The sequence below is a fragment of the Thermobia domestica genome, chromosome 3 (genome assembly GCF_964235325.1).
Source record: "Thermobia domestica chromosome 3, izTheDome1.hap1.1, whole genome shotgun sequence".
Taxonomy (NCBI): Eukaryota; Metazoa; Arthropoda; class Insecta; order Zygentoma; family Lepismatidae; genus Thermobia; species Thermobia domestica.
Genome location: NC_137456.1, coordinates 333,993,227 through 334,011,557, shown reverse-complemented (window position 1 = coordinate 334,011,557; position 18,331 = coordinate 333,993,227). Strand labels below are relative to the sequence as shown.

At 35.2% G+C, this 18,331-nt stretch overlaps 1 protein-coding gene across 4 annotated transcripts in view; it reads right to left on the bottom strand.

Moving 5' to 3' along the window:
* LOC145681228 (transforming growth factor-beta-induced protein ig-h3-like) overlaps window positions 1–18,331 on the bottom strand; it is a 211,845-nt gene that overhangs the window by 46,467 nt on the left and 147,047 nt on the right. For all 4 annotated transcript variants that reach the window (XM_081752771.1, XM_081752772.1, XM_081752774.1 and 1 more), the window contains 2 exons: window positions 17,568–17,632; window positions 178–323 (listed from right to left, as the gene is read on the bottom strand). In XM_081752771.1, coding sequence (XP_081608897.1) covers window positions 178–323; window positions 17,568–17,632 — 211 coding nt within the window. The remainder of the gene's footprint in view (window positions 1–177; window positions 324–17,567; window positions 17,633–18,331) is intronic.

The window sequence follows — 18,331 nt, the reverse complement described above, 5'->3', positions numbered from 1 at the left end:
ATTTTGCAGTAATTGGCAATATAATTTAATAAATTTAATAGGAAAACTCCAAATTATGCTACGCTAAACAGTTCAAGTTTTGGCCTGGCTAATGCAGAAAACAAATACAAGACACCTTTTTCATTCTTTGAGCAAAATTGCGAGAATAAATAACTTATTGAGAGATTTCCTTTTTACCTCAAAAGCTTCGTCCAGCGGAGCAAATAACGTGTAAGCCCCTTCTTTCGTTAACTCGGACGCAAGACCAGATTCTTCTACATATTCTACAAATTTCCGAGCGCCCAGGTCTCTCGCTGTCTCTAACAGATTCTTCAATGGCTTCACTAAAATAACAAATAAACAAGGAAAACATTAAAATACTATTTACGTGAAAAAATGTAATCAAGTACATATCAATTCTTAATTTACGTGAAAATACATTTTTTTAAAAAAAGTATTTTTTATAGTCAGACGTTTGGGGAGGATGTTGGAATTTAGTAAATGAGGTAACAGCAGTTTATTAAGTGTGATTGGAAGTGATAACGTTGTAAACACTAGTCTTATATTACATAAATTTGGCTCTTGTGCACGGGGTTGAGTCTCCACCAGACAGACGTTACATTCTGTTGATAGAAACAGTAGCTGGCAAATATTTAATATTCCTCCACAGTTATCTGTAATGGGTCCTGACCAGAAGACGGGACAGGAACAACTTCAGAATTTATTTCGATACTATTCATGTTGGTAAATATATTATCTAAACACACAGTTCCTTTAGTGGGTCTGTAGCTTGTCTTCATAAATTTACATATAAATTAACTCTTTTTTTTATACGTCCTACAACTATGTCCTTTAGACTAAGGGAGACGGATGATCAAGGCAAGTGAACGATGATGGAGTAATTGGTAGAATGTGGGAGGAAAAGGGAGACAAAGCTACAGACAGGATCTTACTTCGGCGGAAATAGAACCAGGTACCCACGTACCAGATGTAAGCACTCTATCACTGAGCCATCGTGACCTCCTTAATAAATTTACAAAATCAATTCCAATCCTTTTAGCTTGTGACATTAAAGTGTGAAAAAAATCTTTGAGTTTTTTTACGTCCCACGTTTATGCCGGTTAGGCTAAAGGAGACGGTGATGATGAGAGATGAGTGAAATGGTGGAATGAAGAAAGTGGGAGGAAACGGGAGAACCCCGAGAAAACCCACGACCACGGTGTTTGTCCACCACAAAGTTCACTTGGCGGGGGCTGGGATCGAACCCGGGACCCCAAGCACCAGAGGTGAGCGCTCTACCACTGAACATTAAAGTGTGAATTCATGTCATTACCTATTATTATTTTGAAGTTTTTGTTACCATATAGATACGTGAATAAACTTCTCAAGTTTTAAGAAATACTTTAAGGTCCCCATCCAGATATCTATATAATGATATTACTGTTACTTTTAGACACTTTATGCTTACTCCCAATTAGTTCAATACCTACAGTATTTCTTCACATAGGAAATCAAATTTCAGTTTCTTACAAAGTAACTATGCTTAACGCATAACAAAAAATTGGCTACTTACCAATGAATCCTCCCTTGGAAAGCCTAAATATTTTTCATACGTTTCGGAACGCCACGCTGGTTCCTTCTTCAGTGGCAAGGTAACAAGGATAGAAGCGGATAGGAGATAAAAGGTGTAAAACAAGGAATACATACCACTAAATAAATGTAACATAAAGAATGGATCCTGAAATATCACGAGTAGAGCAAAGTTCAAAAAGAGTGAAGTGAATCGAAGGAAGCACGGCGTATATGTTACGTCACTATTGCCAGATTCAAAATATACATCAAAAGTAGGTGACCAAATTTTATCAATATTGCCAGTATTCAGATTTAAAGCAGGTGTATATTTATAAATAAAGAATGATTCTTTAATCTCCTTTTGTTTCTTTGTTTTTGCTGAATCTATTACATTAACCTGTTTTATATTATGTGTATGTGGTTTTAAATAAAGCGCCAATCCCGACATGCCCTTTTCTTGTGCCTTTTTAGATTGTCTAATATGTTCTTTTGTTCGAGTGTTAATATTGCGTTTCATTTGACCTATATATGAGGAGTCACATTTGCATTGAACGCGGTAAATGCCTGACTTATTTAGTGGATCAACAAACTCACTTTTAAATCCAGTGAGATGTTTTTGTAGACTTTTCGGGATGATATTAGTATCTGATATGTTATGCTTTGCCAGAATACGTTAAATTTTTGTTGATAATTGTGGAAAGTAAGGAATTCCTATTCAAATTTTTGCTTCTTTGGGAATAACTGTTTTAGGGGCTTGCACTGATCTATGTGTTTGATTAAACCACTTTTGTAAAGTACACAATTTGTAACCGGTATTTTTTTTTTTTTTTTTCTATTTTGTATAAAAATTATATTTCGTCATTAAGATCATTTGGACCATCGCAAATTAATAATGCCCTGCGAAAGAAATTCTTCCAAATATTAGCCTTGTATAGTGGCGGGTGAGCTCACTGTTGATACAGGTAAGTAGTACCTGCATTAGGTTTTTGATATACTTTTGTTATAAATTTGTTGTGTGATCGGGTAATCAGTAATTCTAAAAATGGAAGACAGTTATCACATTCACGTTCAAGGGTGAACTTCAGCCTAGGATGCTGATTGTTGAATTGCTCAATATTTGTAAAAGTGTATTTTTGTCACGTACAAGTAGTAAAATGCATACGACAGGCCCAAGAAGAGGGCATGTCAGGATTGGCGCTTCATTTAACACAACATGCACATAGTATAAAAAAGGTTAATGTAATAGGTTCAGCAAAAACAAAGAAACAACGGGAGATTAAAGAATCATTCTTTATTCGTAAACATAAACCTGCTTTAAATCTAGATACTGGAAATATTGACAAAACTTGGTTACCTACCTTTGATGCATATTTTGAATCTGGCAATAGTGACGTAACATAGACACCACGCTTCCTTCTATTCACTTCACTCTTTTTGTGCTTTGCTCTGCTCATGACATTTCAGGATCCATTCTTTACGTTACATTTATTTAGTGGTATGTATTCCTTGTCTTACACCTTTTATCTCCTATCCGTTTCTATCCTTGTTACCTTGCCACTCAAGAAGGAACCAGCGTGGCGTTCCGAAATGTATGAAAAATATTTAGGCTTTCCAAGGTAGGATTCATTGGTAACTAGCTATTTTTTTTAAAATTTGAATCATCCTCTCATGCGCGCATATAATTTTAATATCCTGAACGCAAATTGCATCCCATCCCTTTTATGTTGATTCTCACTGTTCACTAGTGTATATCTTTCAATACTATAATAATCGAGTTTATTTTGTGACAACCAATGTTCATTTATACATAATAAACTTACAGTTTTTTTCCTAAAAATTCATTGAGAATATATTTTTTTAATATTAAGATATTATCTAAACTGACAAAAAGGTATGTAAAACACGTTTATAAAGTAGACCCCATATTCTTAATCTGCACTTTAATTTAGAACACATTTGCTAAATGCAATAATTATTACATCTGCATCGTACCGAATTCTTCTGTTTTTGAGTTGCATTGCTCCAAGCCTTCACATTTATATCGTTCATTCCAACATAAACAACTTCAAGTCCAAACATACTTAAAATATAAAGTTATGGCTAGTTTTAAGCGGTTATTTGGAAATATATATTTAGTCATGTCAATTTTGTTACCGATCTGTTTTGGCCAAGAACTGATTGTGTGCGCTTGGAGTTCATCACCCCAAGGGATTTTTTTCCCTTTCTGATTCGACAAGAAGAGGCCAATAGTCTTTTGGATGTTTATTTGTGTCTTCAATCCTTCCTGTTTTAGCAGACATATACGCCAAAGTTTTGAGCTTCCATTTAACGAAAAGAAATGTGTTTGTGCTCATGAAACCTTGAGGTCGCCAGATATCTAGTCATCACTCCTTTTTCTGTTACGTATTTTCCATACGCTCGTAAATCATTGATCTAGCGACCAGTGGCGGCATAAGGGCGGGGTGAGCGGTGCCTCCGCCTCGTGCCCCACTGTGCGGGGGCCCCCAGCGAAATTTAAAAATAATTACTAAGGAACCTTGTTAGCATGGGCCATACAAGGGACGTCAAGGTTTATAATTCACACCTTCCCTAAAAGTAAACGCAATTGATTCTCAATCAATATCACAACAAACACCGGATGCAACAACACAAATATCTGTCCAATAAAGCTAATCAGTGCTGGATTTCTGTATAAGCTAAACAAGCTATAGCTTCGGGTCTCACTCTCTTGGGGACCCGCAAAGAAATTTAAAGAAAAAACTGAATGTAGATTAAAAATAAATAAAATAACAGTTTCATTATCTTGGAGGCTCAAAAAAATTGAAAGGAAAATGTTCTGAATATAGATGAAAAATAGATAAAGTAAACGTTTCACGCTCTTGAGGGTCCCCAAAGAAATTAAAAGGAACAAATGCATGGAATAAAATATGAATAAAATAAAATTTTCACTCTGTTCAATAACCTCAGAGAAATTTGAATGAGAAAGCTGTTTGTATTAAAATATAATCAAAGAAAATCGAACTATATTGTGTTGTTTACATTCTAAGGGCTTATGATGTAAGTAATGGGCCCCGCTTGCTAGCCTGCTTCTTAAAATATCACTGTTTATTTATTTATTCATTTATTAGTTCATGAGAAGGGCAGAAAGAAGGGATCAATGTGCTAGCATTCTGTTGTTGCTAACTAAAGGTTTTTGGTGCAGACGCTACAGTCGCTGATTCACTTGTTTTCCTTCTGTCCTTTACTAAAGATATACCAGATTGACTTGATCTCTAATCTTCCGCTTGATGGACAAACACCGTGTGCGTGGGCTTTCCCGGGGTTCTTCCGTTTCCTCCCACATTCTTCTTTCCACCATTTCATCCATTACTCATCATCAACGTCTCTTTTAGCCTAACCGGCATAACCGTGGGACGTAAAACTCAAAGCTTTCATTTCATTTTCTTATCTTCCGTTGCAAGCGCTGCTATCGTCTGAAGGAATTCCACTCGCTTTCTCTAGGTTAGCAACAGCTGAACCCGTATTGGCTCAACGCGTAGGTGTGTGAGGGTGTGAGCTTTAGTTCGTATTTTTGCCACGGCTCAAGACATTTTGGCAGCACAATAGTCGTATTTTCAGCGAGCGAAATCCTTTCGTTTAGTTGGTTTCCCCATTTTTGCTCTTGCTTTTTGACGTATAAATTTACACTTCGGTCCACAAATTTAGAGTGAAGAAAATGTTCAATAAGAAAACAAGTGTTCAAATATTCAAATATTCAAAATACTTCAGCGTTATATTTAACTCAACACCTGGTTGTTCTCGTGTGGAACAATTGTCACAAATCAATCGATTTGTTGACATACTACGAGATTCTGTTCAAGTTCGGGAAGCATTTATTGATTCCATCTCTGCAGGTTATAGTGGCCAGGCAATATTATGGAGATTAAACTGATACGGAATATTGGTCCTTTGTCATTTTCGTTCCTTGTAACAATAATTCATTAAACCTCGTGGCATTCATGCTGCGCACGTTAACGTTCTAGCGGTCACTTTGTTTGGAGCAGTGGAACGTTTCTTTGTATTCTTCTCTAGATCTACTCACCGATGGAACGTGCTGCAAAAGCACGTAAAAATTGGTCTGAAGAGTGAAAGTAACACCAGATGAAGTTCAAAAGCAGAAGCTGTGAAGGCACTTTCTAGTCAATTGGATGAAGTAATTGATGTGTTGGAAGAACTGCGTGACACTTCGACTGAAACGCTTGATACCAGAGAAGATACTGGTCTTCTTCTTGCAACCATCCAGTCATTTAACTTCATCGCTTTACTGTATTTCTGGTCTGCAGTTCTCTCATATATTGATCGGATCCAAAAATGCCTTCAATCTCAGGATATGAGTTTCAATCAAACTCTTATTCAGTTACAGAGCCTGGTTGACACCATTGATACCTGGAGACTTGAGCTGACGAAGGAAATCATATCCCCAGCTGAAGGAAGTTGCAGGGCATAGAACATAATTGTGGGTACTCACATTAGGAGGAGATGCATGCCTAAAGAAGCAAAGAATGAACCCCTGACTGCACAGGCCGAAGTGAAGCGCTCTATCAATGAAATTCTAAATGAGATAAAACAACAAATGTATTCTAATATCATTTTACTCAAATGCATGATCTGAACGACAGAATTGGATTCTTGGGTTTTATGGCCAACTTTGTGTAGCAGATGGCATAGAATTATTTCAGGATTGTAAGGATATAATCCGTTCACTAAAGTCTGCTCAGAATGCTAAAGAACAGCTTCACTTTTCCCCATAAGGCACACTGAAATATGTATATTCAATGGGGCTTGAAGTTACTAAAGTTTTGCAACCGCTCTTCAGATTTTGATGACACTGACCGTATCTGTCGCATCATGTGAAAGGTCTTTCAGAAAAATAAAATCGATAAAACCATACACACATTTCACAATGAGTTATGAAAGATTCATGAATGTGGCCATTTTTTCTATCGAAAATGAAATAGCATCCACTTTGAGTTTTGATAATACAGTTGAGACTTTCGCATCTACCAAAGCAAGGAAGGAATCATTCTGAATGTTGGTGCAACACAGGCTAATATGATAGTAAAACTACTGTCGAAAGTAGTTTCATGTTTCAACTTAATTCAATAAAAATACAAAAGTACCAAAAGAGTAATAAAAAGCCATCAAGATCTGTCAATTGACTGGTAACAAGGGCGCCGATCCGGGGGGGGGGGGGTCGAGGGAGCCCGGCCCACCTCAAAGGTCATGTGGGTCCCCATGTATTTTTATGAATATGTATTTTTATATGTATTTTTTATTGTTATATGTATTTTTTTATGAATGCCCCCCCCCCAAAAAAAAGTTACAAAGAAATCGGCGCCGTTCACTGGTGATAGGAAGTAATGAAAAGTAGGATGGTGCAACCCGTAGTAGAATTCTGTGCTCACATATTTAATCTATAATACATCCCCAATTATTCAATATATTCAGATTTTTTTTTGTTATAATATATTCTAATACTATGTACCGGTATATTAGTAAGTGGTAATGGAAATAGTGATAAGTGACTGAATATAAACATGACTTAATTCTTAAATACAAAATAATATAATTATAAAACAAGTGTGAAATCTGGAAACAATAGTAAAAAAGACAAGCAGGAGAGAAACATTTTAGTGTTTAACTATTCATTGATATTTCGGTAAAAGCAGTGGGACTAAATAGATCCTATATTATCACTGGAGAGAAACATAGTAAAAATAATAAGTGAAGAAGACACGTATCAGAGAAATCTATTTTTACCATTATTTACTGATAGTTCGGTAAAAAAATAAAATAAAATAAAGTGTTTAAGTATCGTGTATGAGCACTGGAGAGAAGCCGAATGTTAAAGTGAATGTAGATTGGAGAAAAATCTAATCAAACAAAACCCATGTAGTGTAACCTCAGACAGATGACAAACCATGAATAAACTTAACCATATGAGAAATTGCACAGGTGAAACACCAAAGGTGAGAAATGAACAAGAAAATTCTAGAAAACGTAGAGATTACATTTAGAAATTGAATCGGTTATATTATTTGCAATTTTTTTCAGTATCAGCTCATCGTTAAGTTCTGTACGTTAAGTTTTGTCTCTAAATGTATTATTAGGAGCATTACTACCACTGTTATCTAATTACAGTACGCGTTGATAACACTAGTTAACAAATTTAAACTTTTTGTTTGTTACATGAGAAAAATCACCTGATCTTAAAGGAACTTTTTGCGCTGAATTCGAATATGCACTCGGTTTCTCTCCATCACGTAACAGAGGGATTTTCGGGAAATTACCTCAAAAATTTCCCTTTTTCAGATATTTTATTTCCCTAGCTCCTGTCCCCTTACATATAGTAACATAGAAATTATACCTAAGTATACCTTGATTTATATTTAATAAACCCTAAAAGTTTCGTAAAAATCGCTTTGTTCTTTCTAGAGAAATAAATATATTTGTATGTATACTGTGTGCACTGTTTATTGCACCTGATAGTAATGCTTTCAGATCTCCTGAGTTGGGGTAAAAACGATTTGCTTTATTACTACAAACACAGACATAAAAATGAATATTTACAATGTCAACAACACACCTGTATTGCTCTCTGTAAATTAGAAACGTGTATAAAAATAGAATGTACTTCCAACGTATATTTTTTTAAACGTACAGTATATGTATATCTTAATACATTTATATACAATTCTCCAAGTTTTTTCGTTTTGTTCATGAAATGGTTCATGAAATCCGCAATTAGACCTATTCCGCACGGGGATGAACTTCCACTTCCCGAGCCCCCTACCAACTGGGAAGAGATATGGCCAAAAGACTCTGATGATGATCATGACCTTGATGAACCATCGACATCAACATGTACATCCAAGGATCCAACGTTCATCCCTGACTGTGTTCGCGAGCCTCATTTCATCCGGCAATGTGAACTTAATGACCTAGTCCGTGATTTGCACCTGACAAAACAAGAGGCGGAACTTCTGGGATCAAGGCTCCAGCAGTGGAACTTATTGGATGCAGAAACGAACATATCAGTGTACAGGAAAAGGCATGTTCAATTTTCAAGCTATTTCTCAATGCAAGATAATGTGTGCGTATGTACGGATATAAATGGGTTGATGGCGGAGCTAGGAATTCCTTACGTTCCAGAAGAATGGAGGTTATTTATCGACGCGTCAAAGTTCATCCTTAAAGCTGTCCTTTTACATAATGGAAATAAAAAACCTTCTATACCACTTGCGCACTCAGTGAAGATTAAGGAATCCTATGATACCATGTCAACTTTGCTAAATCTTATAAATTACAAGGACCATTGTTGGCAAATATGTTGTGATCTCAAGGTAGTTGGTATTTTATTAGGACTGCAGTGCGGTTACACGAAGTACCAATGTTTTTTATGTTTATGGGATAGCCGAGCTGATGACAAACATTATGAAGTGAAGGAATGGGAACCTAGAGTGAATTACGTACCTGGAGAATGCAGCGTCAAATACGCTCCTTTGGTAGATCCTAATAAGATATTACTACCGCCACTTCATATCAAGTTAGGACTTATGAAAAACTTTGTCAAAGCCATGGACACATCTGGTGAAGGTTTCAAGTATTTGCGAGATAAGTTCCCTAACCTGAGTGATGCTAAGATTTCAGCGGGAGTGTTTATTGGTCCCCAAATTAGGAAATTAATGCTTGATGATAGCTTTGACAGCAAGTTAAACAGTGCTGAACTAGCTGCCTGGACAGCATTTAAGTGTGTTGTGCGCAACTTTCTGGGCAATAACAAAGCTGAGAGTTACACAGAAATCGTACAGGACATGATACAGAAATACAAAGAGTTGGGTTGTAGGATGTCTTTAAAAATCCACTTTTTGCACTCCCACCTCAGCTTCTTTCCTGCTAACCGAGGTGCTCTCAGCGACGAACAGGGGGAAAGATTCCACCAAGAGATAATGGCAATGAAGAAAAGGTACTAGGGACGATAGGATCCTTCAATGATGGGGGACTATTGTTGGTTTCTTGTTAGAGAATGCAACATTTCTTACAAAAGAAGGAAGTAGTGTACGTTTTTGTAACCCAATGGAAGTTTCATATATTGTGATAGTTTTGATTGTCTTTTCATGACCTTTTGGTACATTTGTATTATTGTTTATTGTAAATTGTCACACTTGTCAATTATATTGTATTATATTTTATATATGTGTTTGTGGTAATAAAGCAAAACGTTTTACCTCAACTTAAGAGATCTGAAAGCATTACTATAAGGTGCAATAAACAGTACACACAGTATACATACAAACATATTTATTTCTCTAGAAAGAATAAAGCGATTATTACGAAACTTGGAGAGTTTGTTAAATATGAATCAAAGTATACTTAGGTATAATTTCTATGTTAGTATATGCAAGGGAACAAGATCTTGGGGTGTAAAATAAACGAAAAGGGAAATTTTTAAGGGATTTTCACGAAAATCCCTCTGTTACGGGAAAATCGTACGTGATGGAGAAAAACCGAGTGCATATTCGAATTCAGCGCAAAAAGTTCCTTTAAGAACAGGTATTTCCTTTTATGTAACGAAACCTTTGTTAACTAGTGTAATAGGATAGTGTAGGTGTAGGATAAATTCTGGATTCTTTGTTGTTACGTTTTGTTTGTTCTTAAGATTATGTTATTTCTGTCGTTGGTTGTATTTCCATTATACTTGTATCCTCAATCCTTTTTCTATCGTGTCCTTTATTTAAAAATTAATAAAAAAAGAAAAAAATATGCAATGATAGTCCTGGTCCAGTTTTATTTTTAGATAACAGCCTGAAGGCGGTTCTAAGTATTAAAAACATAGACAGGAATGCTGAATGACACCCCACTTATTTAATATATCCCAGATTAAGATGGTCTAAACACACACACCAACGGGAAAGACGGAGGAGTAAACAGAAAGAATTATTATGTAAATGACTGTCAAAAATAGGAGTGTATAAATCACGATTGTTCGAAAAGGGGCCTCGATCTACTTCAATGGCCCCGGGCCCCAGTTTGCCTTACGCCGCCACTACTAGCGACTTCTTGATTTGAGATCTCTTGAGGTGCAACTTCTCTCTTCGAGGTGATGTGGAAAAGCCCCAACAACACGTGTGGATGTGAACGATCAGATTAAGGACAATGACAGATTATCAATAAAATAATAACAAAAGATTTGGATGCCAAGGAAGGTGCGCTAATTATGAACAGGCCAACGAAGGTCATAAAAAGATTAAAGAAGAGTTCGTCTAGTTAAGTTTGCTGACAATACGCGACAAGATATAATCGTATCACACATATATCAGGGTCCCATTCACATTTTCTTGCTGTATATACTTTAATGGTGACTATGAAGAGCAGTAATGCCATCTCAACATCAGTGCAAACAGGGGCGGCTTTAGTATTTTAATTTTAGGTAGACCCGCTCCCTTGCTTATGGATACATATACACATTTGATTGATTAATGGCAGTTGGAAATTACTTTTACAGTAGTGGTTGATGCTATTTGTTAAATAATTATCTACCATTAATATAAATAGTGGAAAATATATTTACTCTTTATTGTATCTTTTAGCGTTTATATATTTTTCAAAGCTTTTGGGTAGGCCCGTGCCTACCCGGTCTACCCCCTTAAGCCGCCACTAAGTGCAAGCGAATTGGGTAAGAATTTAAATTTTACAGAATATTGTATGTTTAAAAAGTTCTCTCTCCGTGTCAAGATTAGCGACTTATTTTTCGCTTCTGCAGTGGCAAAGAGATAAGGAAAGAGTGGAGTTTGTATTAATTTCTTATCAGCTTATCTAGAATGAATAGTACATATTGAATATAAAAGAAATATGTATACCAGAAAAGTTTTAGATGTAATTGCTTGCACCAAGAAAGAGAAAATCGAAAGTCTTTGATAGGGAACCGAACTTTTTATAGATACAGGAGTTTATAACTTCAACGTAACTCACGCATAACTTCAACACAGATATACTGATTTTGACTATCCTTTTTTAGATAATGCAAAAGTATGCTCAGGAATACTATCTTCTGCTTGTAGACTTCTGTAATTCTTGAATATTCTTTAGAATTACAAGCTTTCGACTCTCCCCTGGAGTCTTGTTCACGTAGGTTAAAAACAGGAAGAAAAAGAATAGAAACATCAAGGAATAAAAATGGAACGGACTTACCAAGGGAAGAGCTGTGCTGTGCTATACTGAAACACGTTGTCAAGTACGTCAGTGATCAACGGATGAAGATGATGCGAAAAAGAATATAGCTGAGTGAATTTTTGTGCCTTTTTTATTCCTTGTTGGAAGGTTGCCAACTCATGTTATTATTTTTATTGTCATGACAATGCTGTGAAAATTTTGTAATTACCGCCTCCCAGTCGTCACTCAATCATCCCTTGTCTTAATTTTTTTTTTAATTAATAAATATTTTTTCTAAAACCAGTCTCTCTACTTTATTTCTAGCTCCAAATATAATTTTTGAATCTTTTACTCTATGTTGCGTTTTTTTTTTGAATGTTCCGATTAATCTGACACCGAATTTTCCGCTTTTGAATCTCTAATACGCTCCTTTACTCGGACTTCTAGATTTCTTTCCGTTTTGGCCATACAACTTTCTTTGCAACGGAATTTTGTTTCATAAATACCCGATTTTTCAATTGGAATTCGTGTAACAACTCTTAAATTCTGTAATGTTTTTTCAAAGTTTTAAGGGGGCTTTAAGGCTGTGCGAAAACCGTATTGTGTATAGATTCTATTTAATGCAGTTGTCGATCTGTGAAAAATAGGCATTCCAACCTATTTTTATCTTTTACGTCGGTTTCAGATTTATCGGAATTTAAATCCCTTTTAGCCTGATTTATACCAATTATTTAATAATAAAACTGGGTACCCATTCAAACTACCCAGTTTCATCAGCTATGAAATCCCTTTTAGTAAATCTGTTTTTAAGAAAGGCACACAAAAAGTTAAAAAAAAAAAAATCTTCCAAATGTTAGCCTTGGTACTTGTTGAATGTGCAGATTTATACTGTTTACTGGCTGTGGGCTTGTGATGGACACTAGTGATGTATTCATTGTTATGCCTTCTTATAATAAGGTCTAAGTACGTAAGACTGGCGTCCTTCTCTTTCCCAACGGTGAATCTCAAATTGCTGTGAATACTGTTCAATTGTTTTAGTAAAAAAAAATCCAGTTGTGAATCATCTTTGTACAAAAAAAAGTACATCGTCAGCGTATATATAATAACGAACTGTACCAAGTTTCCGTTCTTTCAAAACTCTACTTTCAACCATATGGAGTACTAGATTCGCTAACAATGGTGATAAGGGATCTCCCATAGCCAAACCTTCCACTTGATGATACATATTACCTTCAAATGAGAAAATATTACATTTTAGGCTTGATTCAAGAAGATTGAAAATTTCATTCACTTCTGGAGTACTAAAGTTTTTACTGTACAAGATGTTAGTAACTGATTCAAAAACTAACTGCAAAGGAATGGACGGATACATATCAACTGCACCGACTGATGCCATTTTAATGTTATTTGCATTGACTAAATTACATATTTGTTGTTTAACCTCGAAACTATTTTTACGCAATCAGTAAGGGAATATTCAGACTTAAAACAATTAACAAACCATTTAGCCAATTTACGAATGGGATGGTGTTGACGTCATATAATAGGCCTAATAGGAACTTCTGCTTTGTGTATCTTTGGCAAGCCGCATGTAATAGGCAACCCGGGATCAGATGTACTCGTTTAATCATATAAAATTTGAGATTTGGAAATAGTTTTGCTGGTGTGGGCTATAACTTTTTGCAAGGGATTAGACTCTAATCTAACAAATGCACTTCTTTGCACTTTGTCAAAAATTTTTACCCTCTATGTATCTTTTGGAATAATGACGTTTTTATTTCCTTTACCCGCCTTAATACACCAATTGTTATGTTCTGACAGCCATTTCTGAAAATCATTCACGAGTCTAGTATTTTTTTTTTCTTTCTTTTCTGCTTTACGGGAACTGACAGTGTTTAAGCCTGTATGTATAGCGGTTATACAGTCGGATTTGAATTGTTGCCTCAAATTTTGACTAACATTCTAACACCTATTTCAACGGATGAAATAAATTCCCCTACTGAGATTTGTTAAGATTGTGGCTAAACCTAAGACCTATTTTAAATAGAGGCTCAAAATTTTGTGGTATCTTTACTGAACTTAAACTTTGAACCTACATGTCTTTAGTTCCGTTATTGTCTCTGAATTTTGTATTCTAATTACCGCCCAACTTCTTAATTTCCCTTTTTAACCTACATTCTTTTCGTTTTACTACTCTATCAACTGTGTTTTGAATAACCGTAAATATGTTGCCCAAAATAATGTTTGAACCCATCTCAATCTTCATCCATAGATTGTAAAATTCATGATTCAAACGGTTTATTAGAATTTGTTTCTCCCTAATTGCTTGTCGTTTCAATTTCTTTTGAACTTTTTATACAAACTTAGTTGATACTCATGATAGAGGTGGCAACTTACCGCCTTCCAAATTTATGGATAACTTCTGACTTTAGTCATGATTTGAGAAAAAGAATATCGCGAATTGATGATCCAACCATATCCTCTTGCTCTCATATTTGCGTGTTTCCACTTTTATTAGTGGTATGTCGACTTTAGACAATGCAAAATAACTCTCAGGAATTATATCATTCTACTTATAAACTTCCGTAATTCTGTAATTTCTTTAGTTCTGTAAAGGAAATTCAGGAATGACCTATTTTTCCCAGATTGACAACTGTATTAAATAGAATCTATAGACAATACGGTTTTCGTACAGCCTTAAAGACCCCAAAACTTTGGAAAAAAAACATTACTCGATTTAAGAGTTATTACACGAATCCCAGTGAAAAATCGGGTATTTAGGAAACAAAATGCAATTACCAAGAGCGTTATATAGGCAAAACGAAAAGAAATCTGAAAGTCCGAGTAAGGGAGCATATTAGAGATTCAAATGCGGAAAATCTGGTGTCAGGTTTATCGAAGCATTTAAACGAAACGCAACACAGGGTAGAATATTCAAAAAAATTATTTAGAGCTAGAAATGATGGAAAGAGACTGGTTTTTGATTTTTTTCATTAAGAAAACGAAATTAAATTTAGACAAAGGATGATTGAGGACGAATGGGAGGCGGTAATTACAAAATTTTCCACAGCATTGGAGTGACAATAAAAATGAAAAAATGAAATGAAATCTTTAAGTTTAACGTCCCACAGTTATGCCAGTTAGGCTAAAGGAGACGGTGATAATGAGAAATGAGTGAAATGGTGGAATGAAGAAAGTGGGTGGAAACGGGAGAACCCCGAGAAAACCCACGAGCATGGTGTTTGTCCACAACAAGGTCCACACGGCGCGAGCTGGGATCGAACCACGGACCACAAGCACCGGAGGTGAACGCTCTACCACTGAGCCACCGCGCCCCAACAATAAAAATGAGTTGGCAATCTTCCAACAAGGAACAGGAAAGGTGCATAAATTGACTCCGCCATATTTTAATTGGCATCATCATCATCATTGGATCGCTGATGTACTTGACAACGTACAACACAGTTTTTCCCTTAGTAAGCCCGTTCCATTTTTATTCCTTGTTGTTTCTATTCTTTTTTTTTTTCTTCCGGTTTTTAAACTCCGTGACCAAGACTCCAGGGGAGAGCTGAAAATTGGAAGCTTAAAGGAAATTCCGGAATTAAAGAAATCTGTAAGTAGAATAACAGTTAGAATTCCTGAGCGTGGTTCTCCATTGTCTAAAAAAGGACAGAATGATAACACTATCGACCGTTGGGGAGTTCCATGGTCTAGGTGCAATGACTATCATCAGATCCAAATAAAATTTATGTGAAACTACCACAAAAATACTTTTTCCAACAAAAAGTAAATCAACAAAATTGTGCACCTATGTCGAAATTATGAGTGATCATACACACACAATTATGGTATGAATACTTTCAACCATTGAAAATTTTCATCGTCTAGCATGGAAGATTATAGTTAGATACTCATGAAATTTGTGTGTAACAAGTGAAAAGAATACTCTTTCAAAAGAAGTTAAAATTAGTATAGTTGAAGACTTATGCTTGAATATTTTGCACAACGCATATATGTAAACGGCTCGTATTTAGAACCGAATTTTTGAAACGATTTAAAACACGTATGTATCTCAGTTCAGAAGGTCAGAGATGCCACACTGTGTCTACATTAAGGGATTCAAGATACTGTAGGTCAACTGATTTCGGAGCTAAGAACCTTACCAAAAATCATGCCACAACTTATTTTTATAAAACTTAATGCATCTATATCTTAGTATTCTGTATTGCATTATTTTTAAATTCCAAATAACCTTATTACTTCAAAGTTGCTTCATTATTGATAACGACTCCTTTATTTATCTGACATTAAAAGAACTTTTCAATAATTTCCCGGACATTAAAGAACTCCTCAATTATTTCCCTGATTTTCCTTGGCAGAAATCAAATTTGCTGACATTCCCTGATTTTCCAGGTCTGTGAGAACTCTGTTTATTGATTATGTACGATATTTTTCAAGATCACCCTCGTACAAGCGCTCGCGAGTTCGATTCTCGGTGGCAAACTCGCTAAAAAGAGATGTAATAGTTTTTCAGACCAGCCATCTCCAGTAAGAGTTTTCCAGGTTTTTCCTCATTCATACCAGAGAAATGGTACCTAACATACAGATCCCAGAACGCTTCTTCCTTCCTCAGTTCCCCAGATAGTTTGCTCGCCAAGGGACGCAATGCGTGACGGCCTTAAGGCCATGGACTCCGGTAATGCCTAGAAATATGTATACAAAATAATAATAATAATAACAGTAATAATAATCCTTCGTTTAACTTTACCAGGATCGTTTACTTCTTACTTGTTTGGGTTTCTTGTTCAAACTTTATTAGATCTTGTGTATTTTACGTGTTTGAATCTCTTATTCGAATTTAGTTGGGTTGTGTACCTTTAACGCCTTTGAATTTCCCTTTGAATTTGAATTTTGTACTTTTACGTGTTTGAATGTTATTTAGATTTAATTGGATAGTGTACGTTTCACGCATTTGATTCTTGTGTTCTGTTTGAGTTTAATTGAATCTTGTACCTTTTACGACTTTGAAACTTTTATTAGATAGACTTTTATTAATTGGGTTGTGTACCTTTTACGCATTTGAATCTTCTGTTTAAGTTTAATTGAATCTTGTAGTTTTACGTGTTTGAATCCCTTATTCGAATTTAATTGGATTGTGTACCTTTTACGCATTTGAATCTTCTGTTTAATTGAACCTTGTACCTTTCACGTGTTTGAATTTCTTCTTTGTATTTAATTGGATTCTGTACCTTTTACACGTTTGAATATATTGTTCAAGTTTCACTGGGTCCTACGCGATTTGCGACTTATGTGTTTGAATCTTTTTTTTTCCCAAGATTAATGATACTGTTTATCTTATATAATCCTATGTCTAAGTCTCTTTGCAAGTTTAACTGGCTTGGTACGTGTTTGAGTCTTTTGTTCAATTTCAATTCGATATTGTACCTTTTACCTGTTTGAATCTCTTTTCAAATTAAATTGGATTACGTTTCTCTCACGTGTTTGAATTTCTTATTCAAGTTTTATTGAATCGCGTGTCTTTTACGTGTTTAAACCTCTTGTTCAACTTCTAACTGGATCACATATCTTTTACTTGTGTGTCTTGTTCAGGATTTACAAGAAACAGCTTTATAGCAGAAGGAAGGGCCGATGAAATATATGTTCATGCTTTCCCGGACGTAAATGTATTACCTAAGTAAAAGCAATTCTGTTGTCTTTAGCGAGACAACGCTTGAATATAGTTTGTGCAATGCGTCGTGATACTATTGGAATTAATTACTTTTATCAATTGTCGTAAAAAAAATCATTCGTAGGTAAATACTCACCCCCTGTGCATCCTTGTTGACCAGGAACTTGCTGATATCCTTCGCAGCATTCATACCGTACCATTCTAAAAGATAGAAACACAGAAATTATATTACTATTATATGATATTACTTTCTAATAGCAAATTTATTCATATGTCACCAAGGTGGTCAATATTTTATACCTTTTTCATCTGATGCTCTTCTTCTGCGTCACTGATAGAATTTATGCAGGTGCATTCCAAACGTTAGAAGCAAAAAATTCCCTTATATAAAATCTCATTCCTTTATGTCACATGACTCAATATGTAATAATAAGATTTCTTTTTCATTTTCAATATAATTTAAAATATTATAGCTTTCAAAAATTTGTTCTTTTTACAGGAGCGAAATCCTGGGGGAATGGGAAAACTTAATATGTTCGGAATAAAACATTCCTCCAATAAGAAGTTAACGCATATCAAATCAAAATCGTATTACTGTCGGTGAATAAAGTGACAATATTGTGAGAAGTTTTGCAACTCAATTATAGTAATTCATAGGTAATTAATATGTATTTCACATGTAATTACTTCTTCGCATTGTTCTGTACCATGTTCTATAATATAATGTTAGCTGTATTCGTAATTCCACCTAGTTAAATAATTACGAATCTTGTAATATTTGAACTCTGAAGGTCGAAGAATTTCAATTTGAAATTTGAACTCATTACGGTGAATCGGATTCCATGTTAAACTTTAGGTTAATGTCTCATATAGCCTAGCTGCTGAAAAGGGACGCCACCT